General features: G+C 39.6%; 1 protein-coding gene across 21 annotated transcripts in view; it reads right to left on the reverse strand.

The window, feature by feature from the left end:
- Positions 1-20,932, reverse strand: part of pdzd2 (PDZ domain containing 2) — a 211,657-nt gene that overhangs the window by 58,726 nt on the left and 131,999 nt on the right. For all 21 annotated transcript variants that reach the window (XR_014089132.1, XR_014089131.1, XR_014089133.1 and 18 more), the window contains one exon: positions 5,669-7,871. Coding sequence is in view for 18 of the 21 variants with exons in the window: in XM_081611182.1 (XP_081467308.1) it covers positions 5,669-7,871 (2,203 nt within the window). In the remaining 3 variants the exon portion in view is untranslated. The remainder of the gene's footprint in view (positions 1-5,668; positions 7,872-20,932) is intronic.

A 20,932-nucleotide genomic window follows, 5' to 3' on the forward strand; every position in this document is an offset into this window, starting at 1 on the left:
GGCAGACTTCTGCCCAGGTCCCTCTTGAAAATGAGATCTGGATCTCTACGGGATTCACCTGGTTGAATAAAGAAGTTAAAAAAAGCATACTTTATTAGCCTAAATTTACACTGAGATGTAATGTAAAATATAGTGAAATTAATAATTTAAAGTAGTTAGTGAATAAAAAAAAAAATCTATTTTGCGCATATATTTTTTTGAAATATACACAAAATATATTTTAAATATACTTGAGCAAGTGTATATGTACACTTGGTCAAATATATATTTTGTTCACTTAAAGTATACTTTTAAGATATTAAAAGTGTATTTTGGTACAATTATGTTTAAGTGTTTAAAGTTAAACTAATTTCGAAATTGGTACAAGTATACTTTCAGTATACTTCAGATTTGTTTATAGGTAGTACACTTAATATTTAGTATACTTAAAGTGTACTTTCAAATAAGTATATTTGAAATATACTAAAATATACTTTTTTCACTTGGACATGCCACGAGAATTTAGCTGACCATATTTTCCGTGTTTTATTTCCATCATTATTGTTACACTTGGTGTTCATATGTGTGTGATAGACATGTCTATCGGACATTTATAGAAATTCGGAACAAATCGCGTCACGCGACTTTTAACAGCCAAATACCTGAAGACTTCATATTTTACGGGATGGGTGGCAAGCCTAATTAAAGGTGTGAAAATCCATCGGCCACCGAAAAAGTGCATGACCGGTGGTCACCGATCACTCTCTTTGTTGCCTTTCTTCAAAACTGATCACGTTTATCTCACTTCGCAGCTTATCACAGTGCGAAAGCGCGCCAACAAATTCTGTCATGTGGAACTATAAGCCGAGAGTGAATGGACCATACCAAGCTCCGCCCAGAAACGCCCCTCGAAAGTCCCACGTGACTACATGTCTCACAAGCAAAGCCTCGCCGTGCTTAGCTTCTATGTGTAAACATGGCATTTTTCATTTTGACTGACTCTCTGCAGAGTATTTCTGAGTCGATTAGTTTAGCATTTCTGCCGGATTTTCACTAAATATCAGCCATGACAATGGACAGGGGAACCAACAAGTTCATGTCATCTTTTTTGGACGACATCAAGGTGTTTTAGCCACGCGATGCCTCCAACATCGTGCGCGTTACAGCGAAAAGCTACCGGTCGATGAGGAAAACAGCACCCTCAGTATAAATATAGCTGTGGACAAGATTACTGATGCCTATTGTTCTTGCAAGGCTGGGTAAGTCGGACATTCATGGTTTAGAGCAGTAGTCCCCAAACTACGGCCCGAGGGCCGCATCCGGCCTACCTGCACATTTGGTCCGGCCCCCTGAATATTACCAGAGAGCATTTAGATTTTTTTTTCATATTCCGGATTACAAGCTGTTTATATGTGGATTTTTCTTCAACCACCAGGGGGCTCTTTAGCAGGAAATGAATCATTGGAAGTCTGGTTACTTGCCCGCCAACATTGAGCCCACAAACAGCAAAATGAGTAAGAAACAGATCAGATGTCTTTGGAAAGTTTCTTTGCAAAGGGGAAAGGCCAAGAGAAGAGACAGGAGAATGGATTTATCCTGGACTGGTAGGTGATTCCCACATTACAAGCCCGCTCTGCATAACATGCGGCGACCAAGCTTCAAGCTGCTTTGCCATGTAGAGTCCAAGCAGGCTGTGCTCAAGCAACACAGCTCGGGTGTCGTTGTCTCTCATCACTCCCAGATGGAACCGTATCGTTGCAGAGAAACAAGCTCAGTGCTCCCGTTAGTCATTATTGTGAGTTAAAATTTTCATGAAAGTAAAATGTTAGTTTTTGTGGCGCTTCTGTATATTATTTTGAAGGGATATATAAACGTTACCATAGCGACCAGAGTCAGAGCATTTGGGCAGCGGTCAAGAGGAGAGGAGTAGAGCTTGTGAGTCTTAAGTCTGGTTTAGGCGACAAGATTTAAGAATTGTCGGCCGATTCTCCAAACCTCTGTGACCACAGAGCTGATAAAAGTACAGGTTCGATCGGTTCGTGTTCAGCCACACGGCACGAACCGATTCCAGTCACAAACATCCCGATTCCAGTGGATAATCCAGTAAAACCCCCCAACATAGCGGGAATTTAGAATAAGCAAACACGGATGATGATGTAGAAGCAACAGTGATAGTTTGTGGAGTCATTTTAAGAGATAAAAGATGTAATAATAAGAAAAGGCGGTGGATAAAAGACGACGGGAGCAACCGCTCTATTTGCTGCACTATGATTTGGAGGTGAATATGTTTTTTCATAGTTAACATTTTTAACTGAATAAACATAATAATGACCTTTAGATTTAATAATAAACATTTCCACATATCATCTCCGATATCCACCGGACTCTCAGTTGCGCGATGTCAGCTGTTTGGGATTCCCCTGTGTTCTTACGTCACTGCGCTTTTAGATTGGCTACCTGTCACATTCAACAGGTCGTATTCTCGTTCCCAGTCAGGAAAAACCCCACAGGCTGCGATAAAAGGGCCAAGACAACCCAAATAGGGCATATTCAGCATTTAGTGGGAACACCAACATGCAGAAGCCTTATCTGACTGTTCATCCCCCTTCCCCTCCCCCTCTGCCGGGCCGCAACAAAATTTCCAAGTCTTGACCGGTCCGCGGCAATAAACAGGTTGGGACCACTGATTTAGCACATACTAGTAGCAACACGAAGGATCAGCACTTTTACTGTTACAGTTACCGTTTGGAAACTATCGTAATCAGTTCTGTTAAATTTAATCTTGGCAACTTTTTTCTTTTTCGACCATAATAAATGTGATATTCAATTGACCTGTTATGACTCAAATTTTGGGTATCCGCCCCCCTCTACTGCTGCTGCTGCATTGTTGTGGAAAACCTAGAGCGGCAGAGATATCTGAGGGTTAGATGTTTATGTTTACTGGTTTAAAAAAAAAAAAAAACTTTGGTATTGTGACTTATAGTCCGGTGCGGCTGATAGTTCGGAAAATACGGACTATAATCTTTCCTGGGTTTTTTTCTGTGAAGAACCCAGAGAGGATTGCTTGGTTATTATTTATTTCATTAATAGTGTTATTATTTATTTCCTGACTTGTTCTGTGAAGAACCCAGAGAGCGTTATTTGATTGTGCTTTCTGGAAAACAATATATTTTTACATTTAGGCACTCCTGCAATCGTCACACTTTTTATGTTACAAACTGACTCTGGCCCAACCCCAGAGAAGGGAAAAGTTATGTGGCCCTCACAGGAAAAAGTTTGGGGACCACTAGTTTAGAAGGTTCGAATGTGCCTAGGTCTTATTCACGGTACTCGGTGCTAGCGTGGCTAACACGATTACAGTTTAGTAAAAAGCCTTTTCAGGTAAAATAAAATCTTTAATGTATGTCAGATATGGTACACATTGCATATTGATCTGTTCAGCTAACGTAAGACTAACTCACAAGCTTCAAGGTGGAGAAGTTGTATCTGTACTGCCATTATGCTGTACTTGGCTAAAAGGTTTTCATAATGGATGTGTTTATTATTGACTTTCTTTTTTTCATTCACTAAACACAAAGAAAGCAAAGCAAAAATACTTCTTATTGATCCTACTACGGTTGAGCTGCAAATGCGGTCGTGCACAAGCTTTAATCCAAGCAAGACATTCCGTTTCAGATTTTGGAAATCTGTGAATTTTAGTTCCACAAACCCGATCAGGATACCTGACATCGCCTGTACAGATACCCCACTGACGGTGGAGAACCATTCTTTTTCGAGTTCTGACGCAAAAACTTTCTGCCGGTCTGCTAGTCCACAATGTACATTAGCATGTATTTACTACAGTAGCTTCCATTTGTGAGACGGTCAAGCACGTGGTAGCTGCGCTGTGACGTAAAATGGGCATTACCCAATGAAACGCGGCCCCTGTGGTAAGGTTCATGGGGACGTTTGCGTGTTGCGGCGCAATTACCTTGTGACTGAAGCATGTCAAAATACATCAACACAACAAATGGAATATGGCATTTATAAAACAAGCACTTGACAGAGTTTGGATATATCGAGGCTCAATAAAAGACAAAAAAGTCTTTTATTTTTCCATTTCTCCAGATAACGGGGCGGAGCGGCCAGATAGCAGGTACAGCACCGCACAACTATCAACACTCACCCGGATTAGCATCATGGTCAGAAAGCTAAACAAATAACCCGAAAAATAATTTAAGTTTTTGAGCTGTTCGTGTAAGAGCCTGGGTTCTGCTCTTGCTGTTGGACAGCTGCTACTCACTACTGGTAGTAGTAATATTTTACAGGCGTAGTGCTGCTCAACCTCCACCAGACAGTGAACTCTCGCACAGAACGTCTGCTTAAAGCTGCATGTAACTTAAAAAAAAGATTTTAGATATGTATTAAAATATGTCTATTATGTCTAAATTAGGTTAATTTATTGCCAGATAATTTTTCCATTTCGCCAGATAACATAGTATCATAGTAGCCTACCTAAAGCAAAAAATTAATTCCAGGCGATCGGCAGAGATCGGTCTCATGGATGATTGATATCGGAATCGGCAGCAAAAAACCTGGTCAGAGCATCCCCACAGCCTACAATTAAAAAAATATCTACAAAAATCTGTTCGATTGTAAAAGCAATCTGACCCTTCACGTCAAAGTAAGAACGAAAAGGCAGCTTAACAAAAACTGAGGAAGAATGAGCAACAGTTGCAAAATGCTTTCTAAAATTCTTTATCAAACCTGCTCAGAAATCTCACTATAAGAGAAATCCTGCTACTTGCTAAAAAATGCGGAAATAAAAATGCAAACCATTACCATGTTTTTTTGACACTGTTTGGTCATTAAAGATTACTGGAAAGAGATAAGTATTGCCCTGCAACATATTTTAAAGCGGAACATTCCTTTAGAGAGCAAGCTTATGTATTTTGGTATACCTCAAGGAATTTCAAAAAGAAGCATATCTAATGTCAGTTTTATTACTGGATTGATATAACATTTGACATATGTAAAATGCAAACAAAACAGCCCCTCTCAATCAAAAGACAGAATATTTTAGTTTATAGTGATGTCTATGTATCACTCAGAAGATTTGAATTAATTTTGGAGACTAAGCATGATGAAACCACTCTGTTAAGCTACTCTCTACAGTATAAAAGAGAGCAGCAGTTGATAAAGTGTAGTATATACACTTTATCATTATTTAATATTATGTTTTTGTCCGTTTATTTTTATTTCTTTCTTTGTATTTTTTTTAATAATTATTTTTCTTTTAGATTATTCTATTTTTCATTTCAATGGTTGTAATCTGTCTCTGAGATATAGTGTTGTAATGGTTGTTTTATTTATCATAATTATCTACTTCTTTTCTTCTTAAATATTGAAATTGGCATTGTGATATTGTATGTGTTTTGTAAAATGTGCTTCCTTGAAAATCAATAAAGAAAAAATACAATAAAAAATACTAGAAATTGCACATGAACTTGTTTTATTTTTCTCTGTCTACATAACTTTATTGTTACATTTTGGTGTTTATATGTTATAAATCTTTTAAAGTAATCATGGCCTGTGTAACTTGTAGCAGAACTGACAACTTTGTTCATTTATGCATTGGCCTTTATTTCTGGTCATGGTGTCTGAAACACTAACCAATTCTAAATTAAATAGTTTAGAATTAAGTTCTCACCTGATAGACCAGCCAGGCCGTCTGGTGTCTGGAGATCCCTGAGGAGTGTCCTCAGAAGTCGCATCATCACCACTGCTAAACATTGCAGCTGGTGAGAAGCAGTCAGTCATGTTGGCTTTTGGAGCAACAGTTAAGCAGATGCTGGGATCATTTGTATTACCAGCTGTGGTATTTCCTCCACTGAAGTCATCGGTGCATAGTTTTTCTAAATTGGGCATACTGAGAGCCCTAGACTGATGCACCATCCTGGTGGGAAGTCTGCCATGTTTCCTTCGCAGCACCACAGGGTTGTGTGATATGGTACCACCTGGGGCGTTCTGATTTTCATTTCCTGCAGATTTTCTCAGAGGTGGGGAGAGGGGTGCTACTGATGTCAAACAGTTGTTGTAAGAGCTGTTATTTCTTTGGTGGCCACGCCAGTCAACAGAGTTAACCGAGTTCATATATCCAGAGATTCTCTGGTTAAGTGAGGATGCATATGCTACTGCAAAGGAATGAACATCACTGCTTTTAGCCACAGGTTTATCCAAGTTGGCAAGGCTTTCATAGGACTTTATTTTATGTCGAACAGAAAAAGGCTTGTAGCCTGCAGACAGGGTGACATCCTTGGATAAGCCCCACATGGTTTGACAGTTTGGTCTAGATGTGCTGAATTTCAGGGTCTCTTCTGACACCAAAACTTGACTTGGTTTCGGGTCATCCGCTGTGGTTAGCTGAGCTTTTTCAGTGTAATCAAAGATTTCACTTTTGGTCATGCCATTAGTTATTTCAACCCTGGAAATGGGAGAAAGCTTAGATGCTAATCTTGCATATGTTTTGATTTTAAAGTCTTTATTGGGTTTTGAAGTTGTTTCTTTATTATATTTAAATAGTGGTGATATGAGACCAGGCGCTGGAGAAAACTGAAGTTCTATGAATGTCCTCTGGGTAATAGAGGGGCATGGCTGCTCTAGTGATAATACTGGTGATTTGGAACAAGAAATTATATTTTTTTCTTTGGCACATTGTACAGTTTGAATGGTGCTTCCAGAGAGTCCATGCTGAGCTGCACTGTGCATTCTGTCACTGACTCTGGATAATTCATGGCAAATGTTCACATCCAGCTGCTTGTTTGAATTCAAGAAGCTGGACACGATTGCGGTTGGTTGAAATTTGGTAAACTCTTTCAAGGCAATATTTGTGTCCAAAGATATGAGGTTTTCACTTCTGAATGCTTTCGGTTGAGGTTCTTCCTGTGCAAAACTGATACTTTGAATAGTTAACGCATTTAATTTTGGAGGGCCAGCTGCCAGTTGATCAACTTTCTCACTTTCTGCAGGACAGTCCGAGTCATTAAGTGGCTTTAAATCAGACGTGTTCTTAAAAATGAACATAGCCTCTGGGTTTAAATCTGCTTTATCTTTCAAGACGTGATTATTAAAGTCAGAATCTCCAGAATGTGATACACCACTGGAATCTGAAGTCTTGGATTCAGGGGAAGAAGTGTGTGTACTCAGATTCCCACAAAGGTTTGAGGACTGTGATTCATCTCCAGAAACACCTGAAGGAACCTGAGTGATACCAGAGTCTTCCTGGGAGAGGCTTATTTGTGTGAGGCAAGTGTTCATTTGGGTACAGTTAATGGGGCTCTCTCTAGCTGGTCCATGTCCTGTCTTGGTGAATACATAGCATGATGGCTCTACAAAGGTGGGATCTGATATTTCATAAAGCTCAGAGTGCAGACATGCAACAGTAGAGCTATTTTCATCTGATGGTAATTTAGACAAAGCCTGATCTGGATCTCTCAAACATTCTGAAGTAGTCTCAACAGCTACTTCACTTCCCAGTCTATTGTTGTCAGGGACAGATTCACTCACTGAAGCACCTGTGTTTTTTTTTGTACACACATTTTTGGAAACATTATGTTGAACACAGATGCTGGCATCCTCCAGCTGGGCTGCAGAATGTTTGCACGAGGTAAATGAGTCAGAGAATATTTTACAAGGGGATTTGTATTCATCTAAAGAAATCCTGCCTTCAGATGAGACATCAATTATTTTTGTGATGGCTGGTTGAAATTCCCTTCCAGTTTGGGTTGAACTCTTGGATTCTCCTGAGTTTCTCCATGTAGCCATAGCAGGTGTGTCCTGCACAGACTGGGTAGGGTTCCATCTTGTAACTTCATCACTTGCTCTGGGTGATGTTCTGGACAGCCGTTCTACAACTGAGATCAACAAGGAAAAAGCACCTGAGTCAGAACAATCAATCAACAGTTGAAACCATACGTATATATACAAAAGACACATTTTTCTCACAGTCTGAAGTTAAATCAGACCAACCTTCTCTTGTGTCAGTTTTCAAAAATTATTTTCATTTGCTAAATGCCACAACAATGATAGAAACACAGGTCTTCCTACAGCTGATGTAACAAAATAATCAGTTACAGAACTACATCATAGAGCTAGAGCAAAAGAAAGAAATTGTATTCACTCTTATCACAGGGTGGATTGAAGATGGATGTAAATAACAATAGAATAATAAATTATGCTTTTCCAACAGCTAAAGCAAGAAAGGTTAAAACACTAATGACTAAATTTGTTTCTTATAGGAGGATCTCCCCGCAAAGAAAATACATTTTGTGTGGGGATGGATGACAATTGGATCTGAGACAGAAACCATGATGACTACAGACTAAAACTGAAGACTGACATGAACTTTATGGATACAACAATGACCAAGGTTTTTAGACGCTACAGACCTGATGTAATAAACCTGAGTGAAGTTGGCCCCCCCACCTTCTTCAAATCAGACAAAATTGGTGTCAAACGTTTGTGCTACGTTTGTGCTGGTTTGTGCAGCAAAAATTTTTGTTTGTGCCGCTATCATTTTAAAGATATAAAGAAATGTTTCTAGAGGTCATCCAAGGTCAACCCCCCACCCACCTTCTTCAAACCAGACAAAATGGGTGTCAATCAACTCGGCTATGTTTGTGCTGGTTTGTGCAGCAAACATTTTCGTTTGTGCTGCTTTGGCTTTGAAGATATTAATGAAAAGGTAAAGGTCAAAAGGTCAACCAGCCCCCCCACCTTCTTCAAATCAGACAAAATTGGTGTCAATCAACTCGACTACGTTTGTGCTGGTTTGTGCAGCAATAATTTTCGTTTGTGCTGCTATCATTTTAAAGATATAAAGAAATGTTTCTAGAGGTCATCCAAGGTCAACCCCCCACCCACCTTCTTCAAACCAGACAAAATGGGTGTCAATCAACTCGGCTACGTTTGTGCTGGTTTGTGCAGCAAAACTTTTCGTTTGTGCTGCTTTGGCTTTGAAGATATTAATGAAAAAGTAAAGGTCAAAAGGTCAGGTGATCCAAGGTGAACCAGCCCTCCACCTTCTTCAAATCAGACAAAATGGGTGTCAATCAACTCGGCTATGTTTGTGCTGGTTTGTGCAGCAAAAATTTTCATTTGTGCTGCTTTGGCTTTGAAGATATTAATGAAAAGGTAAAGGTCAGCATAGCCAGTGATGAATGCAGATAAACTGTTTTCCTAGAACAGTACATTGTTTTTCTGCCATTTTCTGCCTTGAGACAATCTCCTGGCTCTGAACGGTTGTTGAGGGGTGCATTTCTGCAGTTGGAGGAGAAGCCAGATTATTGTTGTTATTTTTTGCACAGATGAGATGTATTATACTGTACTAAAATAGCTACAGTTTTGGAAAATGTTTAAAAGTAAATTTCTTTTATGAGCCTTGCATACTGCAGATCCAAGTGGACAAACCTACCTTGATGCACTGCTATGAAGTATTAAAAAGAAGTGTTGATGATTGCTCTTGATCATAACATTGAGCTCAAAATGGGTGAGTAGATGCAAAGCACATGTTTGGTTTTATTCTTATTTTTTTTGTTTTTCAATTGTACAGTTCGTCTAATAGCACCCTCTAGTGATCAGAAGCTAAAATACAGGTCACCAAGATAGCTTTGGGAGGTGTTGTACCCACAGACATAATATTAGACATAGAGTAGACCCCGCATTGGCTGCTCCGGTGCAGGAAATACGGCGGCCATCTTGGAGAGGTCGTCTTCCTACTTTGCTCAACCAAAACAACAGAAGATGCCTCAGCACTGAGGGATATTGTTGTTCAGATCGATGGACTATTGATGTGAGGCTCCACAGACAACATTTCACGAGTAAGATGGAGATATTATTGTATTATATTTTGTGATTATAATATTACTTTACTGTATTTATGTCCACCAGCGAGATACCAGCTAATATTAGCTACAGTGCACGAAGCTGAAGTTGGTTCCGATTTCTAGCTTCCAATAGCTAAAGGGCGATTCCACTTAATTTTTCACTACCTTCCGCATCATTAATCGGCTGTAGTTTAAAATCTACTATACCTAGACACTTCAAACCTGGACAAGATTATTCTGCTCTAATAGCAGAATATTCAAAACCATGTTTGGGATTTGTGAAACCTTTTTCTGATTTGTGAAAAATCAAGAAAGTTAGATTTTCAACACTTGTTTTGGATCATGAGCACTTCTTTAAAACGTATCATTTTGCTGTTAAATGAACTTTTAGCAGTTAATTTCCTCTCCTGTAATTCAATCTTCATATAGATTTGTTATTGCATTCGTTTCATCTCCAGTACCTTCCGTAAGGGGAGCATGAAGTGGGTGATTACTTAAAACAACTGAATGTTTTATTTATTGTGGTATTGCCTTTTTTAAAATCTATATCCAGCTACGAAAGTAGTAGTGCATAAGTACTCTTTTTGTTTTGCATATGCTTTATCCCCCAGTTGTTTGTGGTACTTCGCTGCTTTATCTGAGCCAGCATCTGTGAGAAGGTGCCTACAGGTTAAAGGAACTGCTTGCACTCATTTTTGCTCCATGCTTGCATGTTTACTATAAGGGTTTGCTGTAAGTGAAGGACAGATGAAAATTATGTTCACTGTGGATCAATTCTGAACAAAAATGTAACGTTGCATGCAAAAAACTGGTTAAATAATCTCAACTTTTGATGTAATTTTATGTGTTTAATTGACATTTCCAAGTTTGAAGTTTGACATTTGTTAGTTTTTAAGCAAGGACATTTCATAACAATAGTGAATAGCCTGTTTTCAATTTTTGTTTCATTCTGGTCAAAATCTAAAGCCAGGTAAATTCAAATAATCCACTCCAGGATTGTAGTTTTCAGTATCATTTCTAGTGTGATCCAGATGCCAAAAATGTTTTGAAAATCTAACTTTCTTGATTTTTCACAAATCAGAAAAACATTTCACAAATCCCAAACATGGTTTTCAATATCCATCTTGAAGAGGAGAATAATCTAATCCAGGTTTGAAGTGTCTATGAGTTGTATTTTTTTTAATTAGAAAAGTTTTAGTAATGAAAGAGGTGCCAAAATTGGTGAAAATCGAATTTTAATAAGTTTTCACAAATCAGACAAAGTTTTAACAAATCCCAAACATGGTTTTACATATTCTGCTATTAGAGCAGAATAATTTAGTCCAGGTTTGAAGTGTCTAGGTATAGTAGATTTTGAACTACAGTCGATTAATGATGCGGAAGGTAGTAAAAATTAAGTGAAATTGCATATTTAAATATACTGAACTATGTACCAATGAAAAAAAAAAACATAAAAAATACAATTGTTTATAAATGTAGCTTTGATAGATGTTTGAATAAGTTCTCCAGCAACAAAAAAGCGTGTAATGATCGATTACATGTGCTGATCTATTATTGTGCCTGCTACACATATAACGCTGAGTGGAGTGGTGGACTGCTCCAAGATGGCCGCCCTCAATCATGAGGCATCTATTCTTATATTATGTCTATGGTTGTACCTACCTGTTCATTCTAAATAAGAGCTAGTTTGAATTGAATTTCTTCCAGGTTAAAATTAAATTATTCATGTTCATAGGTTAGCAACTTATAATTTAAATGAAATTCCCAGTTTCAACATGAACAGGTGATCATTGACCTCTGATGACCTCTAGAAACTTTTGTTTTAATATCTTCAAAGCCAAAGCAGCACAAACGAAAATTTTTGCTGCACAAACCAGCACAAACGTAGCCGAGTTGATTGACACCAATTTTGTCTGATTTGAAGAAGGTGGGGGGGCTGGTTGACCTTTTGACCTTTACCTTTTCATTAATATCTTCAAAGCCAAAGCAGCACAAACGAAAATTTTTGCTACACAAACCAGCACAAACGTAGCCGAGTTGATTGACACCCATTTTGTCTGATTTGAAGAAGGTGGGGGGGTTGGTTGACCTGGGATCACCTGACCTTTTGACCTTTACTTTTTCATTAATATCTTCAAAGCCAAAGCATCACAAACAAAAATCTTTACTGCACAAACCAGCACAAACGTAGCCGAGTTGATTGACACCCATTTTGTCTGATTTGAAGAAGGTGGGGGGGTGGTTGACCTTGGATGACCTCTAGAAACATTTCTTTATATCTTTAAAATGATAGCAGCACAAACGAAAATTTTTGCTGCACAAACCAGCACAAACGTAGCTGAGTTGATTGACACCAATTTTGTCTGATTTCAGGAAGGTGGGGGGGCTGGTTGACCTTTTGACCTTTACCTTTTCATTAATATCTTCAAAGCCAAAGCAGCACAAACGAGAATTTTTGCTGCACAAACCAGCACAAACGTAGCCGAGTTGATTGACACCCATTTTGTCTGATTTGAAGAAGGTGGGGGGCTGGTTGACCTTGGATGACCTCTAGAAACATTTCTTTATATTTTTAAAATGATAGCAGCACAAACGAAAATTTTTGTGCACAAACCGGCACAAACGTAGCACAAACATTTGACACCAATTTTGTCTGATTTGAAGAAGGTGGGGGGGCCAACTTCACTCAGGTATGAAATAAGCACCTTATAAAAGATTCTATTAGGGAGTCTAGACTAAAATTGGCCATTCTATAACTCATGTCATAAAAAACAAGATTGAATGAATACATTGAAATATTTAAAACAGATTTGGAGAACACAAAACAATATTAGAAACATTGGAAAATAATGTTTCTTTAAACAGGACAATATAAAAGAAAAATTTAAATGACTTAATGTTTTTGGATGATGTTCTTAAAAAGATGTAATTTGGATGGACTATTTGAAAATTAAGATCAACTGACGTGAAAAATACCTTAAAACACTGAGAATGAAGTTGTGTTCTTTGTTTTATTAGGGGGTGAGGGGTCAATAAACAGCCCCAACCAGTTTTGTTCAGCTTGAAGCGGGGATTACATCCTGCATCATCTTGGTTAAAGAATGTGAATGACTGAGTGTGATTGAGAATGAATTAGTTTATTGTGGAGAGAAATTGATGTCACGTTGTCTAACTTTAGTGAATAGATGTATTGATACTTTTCTGATTTTCAATCTATGTAGAAATAGTAAATGTTTTGTTTATGACCACAATAGCGATAAATCTAGGGAAAGTTACAAAGGGGTCTTATATTTGCACAGATCCTTGATTAAACGGGGAAAAAAATTAAAAAGGCAGAAAAAGTCATAAAATTATTGGTGAGTCATATGGCTTTAATAATTCTTTGGACTGTTACACATGGGCAATATTAGCATTGGATAAATTTGACAAAATACTCCACAGACATTTCTAAAATGTTAATGACTACATAAATTATACTTTGACATCAAAATTTATTTTAAAGCAGAATCATCTGCTTGTACAATAGGAGGGTTTTTACTTAAGATTTTAGGGGTAACATTGGAAACAAACGAGGTGATATCTGCTGTTTTGAAACTAGAAATTTTCTTCATTGGTAATGGTTTCAAATTTGTTTGGTACAATGAAAATTGGAAATTTAAATTTTGGCACACTTTTTCTTATTTTTCAGATTATCTTTTAGAATGGGGAGGAAAAAACAGGACAAATTTACTTGGAACACACTACAAAATTTTATAAATTTTTATGGCAATAAGTCTTGACTGATTATAAATACTTTGGAATTACATGAAAAGGATAAATTTAACATTAATGAGAACTGAGACAATGTGGTCTTTAGCAGATTTGATTTTTCATCATGATCTATTCTAAAATGTTTTCTCTTATTTTATCCTCAAAGCAGGATTTATTTTTCATTGACTGATCACTTTAAAGTGTTTAAAGAAGGCTGCAAGATTGATACAAATATGATTGTGGATATGATTTAAATTGGAAATTATGAAACAGCAAGATATTGATTTAAGGTTCATCATATTTGTTACAAAACATTTCTGTCTCCGAGACAACTTATGATTCAAATCTAAATTGAAATATTATGTTGAGATTCCAATTAATTTGCTACTTTCACTTCAATGTGGGAATTAATACAATGGAACAGGAGCAATCAGAATTCAGCTTAAAGCAGATAGAATTTATTGATTTAAAAAAAAAGATTAAGATTAAGAGACTGTCTCATTCAGCTTAGATTTTTTTTAACAAACTAACTGAACTAATCACTTATGTTTCTTTCAAACACAAACAGATTGGAAAACAATTGGATCACAGCATATCTGTGCCTGTGAGTTGAATTAATGTTTAAATCCAGATTCCCCTAACCATTTCATTTGGAAGACAATAACATGTTACAGTACTGCAAAATCTTTGTCTCAGAGGAATTTTCACATTTATTTTAGCTCCTCTGTCTAAATTGATCATTTCTAATTTGTGGGTTTAAAATGAAAGATGACACAGCTTTTCTAGAAAAGCAATCCAGATTCTTATTTTTAATTGTTCATGATGATGAAACATTTGGCCTTCGAGATACAATTTTTAGCTGGAAAAATCAACAGGTATAAGGAAAGAGTCATTGCACAATATTTCTGATGACAACAGAAATATTTTCAGAAATGTTTGTGATTTGTTTTGATTGGATATACTTGAAATTGGGGTGGATTTAAATGGGAATATGTCTGATATTTCTTAATGGGTTTGATAAGCATATTTTCCAAATTGATGTTAATTAAGATTATTGGTTCAAGTTGGATCACACTCTTAAGCCTCCCTGGTAAGGTCTATTCAGGGGTCCTGGAGAGGAGGGTCCGTCGGATAGTCGAACCTCGGATTCAGGAAGAGCAGTGTGGTTTTCGTTCTGGTCGTGGAACACTGGACCAGCTCTACACCCTCAGCAGGGTCCTGGAGGGTGCATGGGAGTTCGCCCAACCAGTCTACATGTGTTTTGTGGACTTGGAGAAGGCGTTCGACCGTGTCCCTCGGGGGGCCCTGTGGGGGTACTCCGGGAGTATGGGGTACCGGGCCCTTTGATACGGGCTGTCAGGTCCCTGTATGACCGGTGTCAGAGTCTGGTCCGCATTGCCGGCAGTAAGTCGGGCTCGTTTCCGGTGAGAGGTGGACTCCGCCAAGGCTGCCCTTTGTCACCGATTCTGTTCATTACTTTTATAGACAGAATTTTTTTGGCGCAGCCAAGGTGTTGAGGGGATCCGTTTTGGTGGTCTTAGGATCGCATCTCTGCTTTTTGCGGATGATGTGGTCCTGTTGGCTTCATCGGAACGTGATCTGCAGCTCTCACTGGAGCGGTTCGCAGCCGAGTGTGAAGCGGCCGGGATGAGGCTCAGTCCTCCAAATCCGAGGCCATGGTCTTGAGCCGGAAAAGGGTAGAGTGCCTTCTCCGGGTCAGGGGGGTCGTCCTGCCTCAAGTGGAGGAGTTTAAGTATCTGGGGATCTTGTTCACGATTGAGGGAAGAAGGGAACGGGAGATCGACAGGCGGATTGGGGCAGCGTCTACTGTGAAGCGGGCGCTGTACCGGTCCGTCGTGGTGAAGAGAGAGCTGAGCCAAAAAGCGAAGCTCTCGATTTATCGGTCGATCTACGTTCCCACCCTCATCTATGGTCATGAGCTTTGGGTCATGACCGAAAGAACGAGATCACGGGTACAAGCGGCCGAAATGGGTTTCCTCCGCAGGGTGGCTGGGCTCTCCCTTAGAGATAGGGTGAGAAGCTCGGTCATCCGGGAGGGACTCAGAGTAGAGCCACTGCTCCTCCACGTCGAGAGGAGCCAGTTGAGATGGCTCGGGCATCTGGTAAGGATGCCTCCTGGACGCCTCCCTGGTGAGGTGTTCCAGGCACGTCCCACCGGGAGGAGGCCTCGGGGAAGACCCTGGACACGCTGGAGGGATTACGTCTCTCGGCTGGCCTGGGAACGCCTTGGGATTCCCCCGGAGGAGCTGGAAGAAGTGGCTGGGGAGAGGGAAGTCTGGGCCTCCCTTCTGAAGCTGCTGCCCCCGCGACCCGACCCCGGATAAGCGGAAGAAAATGGATGGATGGATGGATGGATGGATGGATGGATGGCTCAAGTTGGGTTTATAAATAAACATCTTGTAGTATGCTCTTATGTAGAATAAATTGCTTACATGGGGCATCCAACTTCATGGAAAATATGGAAATTTTCAAAGGATGGGTTGATGTTATCAAACTGTTTATTTTAAATTCCTGAGTTATGTATGTTTGTTTTTTCCTTGTAACATAAGAAAATACAGGGGGATATTATAGAGATAAAACATTAATGACAAAATTTTAAATCTAAAACATCTCATAGTCTATTTTGAATTCTAAACAGGTGATTTGGAAAACTTGTGAAACACCTCAAAATATTTTAGTTTTTGAGCAAATTATCTTATAAACAGTAACATAGATTCCTAATTGATAATTTAATCATATCTTCAGGGGGAGAAGTACAAAAACGGCCTGGGAGGCCGCTAAGGCGTTCCTGAAGATAAGGGAAGAAAAAAGAGAGTTTATATAAAATTCGAGAATTGGAAAGAGAAATCAAACTTAAAGAAAACAATTTGGCTAGGCGTTATGATGACTTACTTTATCAAGACATTTGTGGGCTCAAGTTTCAGTTAAATGAAATTTCTAACGAAAAAGTGGAATGTTGCATGTTCAAGTTAAAAACTTCATTCTATGAGGGAGGGGAGAAAACGGGTAAATTATTAGCTAGACAAGTTAAAAAAAGAGGATTCTTTGAATACAATCCCTGCCATCAAACAAGGAGATACTCTAGTAACCTTGGCAAAAGACATAAACAGACAGGATGGTGTCTTCAAACAATATTATTAAACATTATATACATCCTCAGTGTGATGTGACAAACCACATCACACTGCCCCCTCCAGACGAGGGCAGTGTGTCTCATCAAACTAAGTGTCTCCTTGGTTTGATGAGACAAACCAAGGAGACAGTGATCTTTTTCTTTCTAAACTCAATTTACCAAGGAGCATACAGAATGGTTGGAAGCACCAATTACAGAAGAGGAGATCAGAAATGCAATTTCAGGGATTAAATGCAATTTCAGGGATGAAGGTGGGGAAATCCCCCGGTTGTGACGGTATTGCATCAGAATATTGCAAGGAGTATAAAGACATTCTTGCTCCAGTGAAAAGAAATGCTTTGTAGAATTCCGAAGCAAGCCCATCCGGGCCCAGTGCCCTCCCTCCCTGGAGGGACCTGACGGCTCTTTTCACCTCTGCCTCTGATATTTCTGCATTTAGATCTTTCTTTTTGTTCTCTGGTAAATTGGGCAGCTTAATTTGTGAGAAAAATATTTCCATTAGAAGTTGAAAGTCATTGCTCAGTTTGATACAGATTTTTGTAAAATTCAAAGAAAGCTGCATCTATTTTCTCTGGGTCTGTAGAACATGAACCCCTCCGATCAGAAATTGAAGCAATTGTTTGGGAGGACTTCAGTGTTTTTGTAAGATAGGAAAGGTTTATCACCATATTCAAACAACATTTGTTTAGCAAATTACATTTTACAAATTACAAAAAGTACACTTTAAGTATACTAAGTATTAAGTATACTACCTATAAATACATATGAAGTATGCTAAAAGTATGCTTGTACCAATTTCAAAATTATAACTTTAAACACACTTAAATATAATCGTACCAAAAGACACTTTTAAGAAATATATTAAATAAAAGTATACTTTATTTGAACAAAATATGTATTTGCTCAAGTTAAGATATTTAAAATATCAAAGATATTTTGTGCATATTTTAAAAAATATACTCAAAAGAGAATGTTTTTAAATTCACTTAACGCTACTTTAAATTATTAATTTCAGTATGTTTTGAATTACATCTCAGCAGTGGGAAGTAATTTACAGTAGCAGTAACGAAGTACAAGTACAAGTACTTCATTACTGTACTTAAGTACAATTTTCATGTACAGTGGGGAAAATAAGTATTTAGTCAGTCACCAATTGTGCAAGTTCTCCCACTTAAAAAGATGAGAGAGGCCTGTAATTGACATCATAGGTAGACCTCAACTATGACAAAATGTGAAAAAAAATTTGAGAAAATCATTTTGTCTGAATTTTAAAGAATTTATTTGCAAATAATGGTGGAAAATAAGTATTTGGTCACCTACAAACAAGCAAGATTTCTGGCTGTCACAGACCTGTAACTTCTTTTTTAAGAGGCTCCTCTTTCCCCCACTCATTACCTGTATTAATGGCACCAGTTTGAAGTCGTTAACAGTATAAAAGACACCTGCCCACAACCTCAAACATTCACACTCCAAACTCCACTATGGTGAAGACGAAAGAGCTGTCGGAGGACACCAGAAACCGAATTGTAGACCTGCACCAGGCTGGGAAGACTGACTCTGCAATAGGCAAGCAGCTTGGTGTGAAGAAATCTACTGTGGGAGCAATAATCAGAAAATGGAAGACCTACAAGACCACTACTAATCTCCCTCGATCTGGGGCTCCACGCAAGATCTCAGCCCATGGGGTCAGAATGATCACAAGAACGGTGAGGAAAAATCCCAGAACCACAAGGGGGGATCTAGCGAATGACCTGCAGAAAGCTGGGACCAATGTTACAAGGGCTACCATCAGCAACACACTACGACGCCAGGGACTCAGATCTTGCAGTGCCAGACGTGTCCCCCTGCTTAAGCCAGTCCATATCCAGGCACGTCTGAAGTTTGTTAGAGAGCATTTGGATGTTCCAGAAGAGTATTGGGAGAATGTCATATGGTCAGATGAAACCAAAGTAGAACTATTTGGTAAAAACACAACTCGTCGTGTTTGGAGGAAAGGGAATGCGGAGTTGCATCCAAAGAACACCATGCCTACTGTGAAGCATGGGGGTGGAAACATCATGCTTTGGGGCTGTTTCTCTTCAAAGGGACCAGGACGACTGATCCGTGTACATGAAAGAATGAATGGGGCCATGTATTGTGAGATTTTGGGTGCAAACCTCCTTCCATCAGCAAGGGCAATGAAGATGAAACGTGGCTGGGTCTTTCAGCATGACAATGATCCCAAGCACACTGCCAGGGCAACAAAGGAGTGGCTTCGTAAGAAACATTTCAAAGTCCTGGAGTGGCCTAGCCAGTCTCCCGATCTCAACCCCATCGAAAACCTTTGGAGGGAGTTGAAAGTCCGTGTTGCCCGCCGACAGCCCCAAAACATCACTGCTCTAGAGGAGATCTGCATGGAGGAATGGGCCAACATACCAGCAACAGTGTGTGCCAACCTTGTGAAGACTTACAGAAAACGTTTGACCTCTGTCATTGCCAACAAAGGATATACAACAAAGTATTGAGATGAACTTTTGTTATTGACCAAATACTTATTTTCCACCATTATTTGCAAATAAATTCTTTAAAATTCAGACAAAATGATTTTCTCAATTTTTTTTTCACATTTTGTCTCTCATAGTTGAGGTCTACCTATGATGTCAATTACAGGCCTCTCTCATCTTTTTAAGTGGGAGAACTTGCACAATTGGTGACTGACTAAATACTTATTTTCCCCACTGTATCTGTACTTAAGTAGATTTAATAATGGATACTTTCTACTTTTACTCCACTACATTTTACAGTAAGTATCTGTACTTTCTACTTCACTACATTTATACAAAAGTGTCGCGTTACTCGTTACATCCAAGTCGCGTTGCGCTTTTTGTCTGTTAAAATGTGAAGTTCAGGGACTTAAGGTGGCTCAGACTTCCCTCTACCCAGCCACTTCTTCCAGCTCCTCCGGGGGAATCCCAAGGTGTTCCCAGGGCAGCCGAGAGACCATAGTCCCTCCAGCGTGTCCTGGGTCTTCCTCGAGGCCTCCTCCCTGTGGGATCTGTTTTGGTGACCTTAGGATCGCATCTCTGCTTTTTGCGGATGATGTGGTCCTGTTGGCTTCATCAGATCGTGATCTGCAGCGCTCGCTGGAACGGTTCGCAGCCGAGTGTGAAGCGGCCGGGATGAGGCTCAGTGCCTCCAAATCCGAGGCCATGGTCTTGAGCCGGAAAAGGGTAGAGTGCCTTCTCCGGGTCAGGGGCGTCGTCCTGCCTCAAGTGGAGGAGTTTAAGTATCTGGGGATCTTGTTCACGATTGAGGGAAGAAGGGAACGGGAGATCGACAGGCGGATTGGGGCAGCGTCTGCCCCAATGTACCGGTCTGTACCGGTCCGTCGTGGTGAAGAGAGAGCTGAGTCAAAAAGCAAAGGTCTCGATTTACCGGTTGATCTACGTTCCCACCCTCATCTGTGGTCCTGAGCTTTGGGTCATGACCAAAAGAATGAGATCACGGATACAAGCGGCCAAAATGGGTTTCCTCCGCAGGGTGGCTGGGCTCTCCCTTAGAGACAGGGTGAGAAGCTCGGTCATATGGGAGGGACTCAGAGTAGAGTCGCTGCTCCTCCACGTCGAGAGGAGCCAGTTGAGGTGGCTTGAGCATCTGGTCAGGATGCCTCCTGGACGCCTCCCTGGTGAGGTGGTCCGGGCACGTCCCACTGGGAGGATAATCTTTTACTATTTTTGTTCAAATTGCAAAGAATAAAAAAGAATTATAATCCTGATGTAATGTTGTTTAACAAAGTACCCTATCCATTTTCAGATGTATGATGTAATATCATTAAGTCAATGGCATTAGCTCCAGTTATGGCACCATCAAGAGAAGAAAAGCCTGGAATCCAGGGAAGATAACAAATTTGCCGTTTTTACTCGCATAATATTGCCTTAAAAGTAGAGAGAGTAGGGTTGCCACCCGTCCCGGTACAGGCTCCTGAGCTGCAATCCTGTCCTCTGCACCTGTAGTTCGTCAGACTAGCTCCTTTATCTTCGTGGCCTGGCTCTTAGGCATTTCAGTCAGAATGTACACTTTCTGGGAGATAAAAGATGAAATGTTCCACTAAGCAAAGAGCAGGATCGAGTGTGATGACCCCACCAGCCTCTGGCAGCTCAGCAGCTAGTTCCATAATAGCCATGTTACCTGTGCCAGCCAGTTGAGA

This window comes from Poecilia reticulata, chromosome 9, assembly GCF_904066995.2.
Source record: "Poecilia reticulata chromosome 9, P_reticulata-male-v2, whole genome shotgun sequence".
NCBI lineage: Eukaryota > Metazoa > Chordata > Actinopteri > Cyprinodontiformes > Poeciliidae > Poecilia > Poecilia reticulata.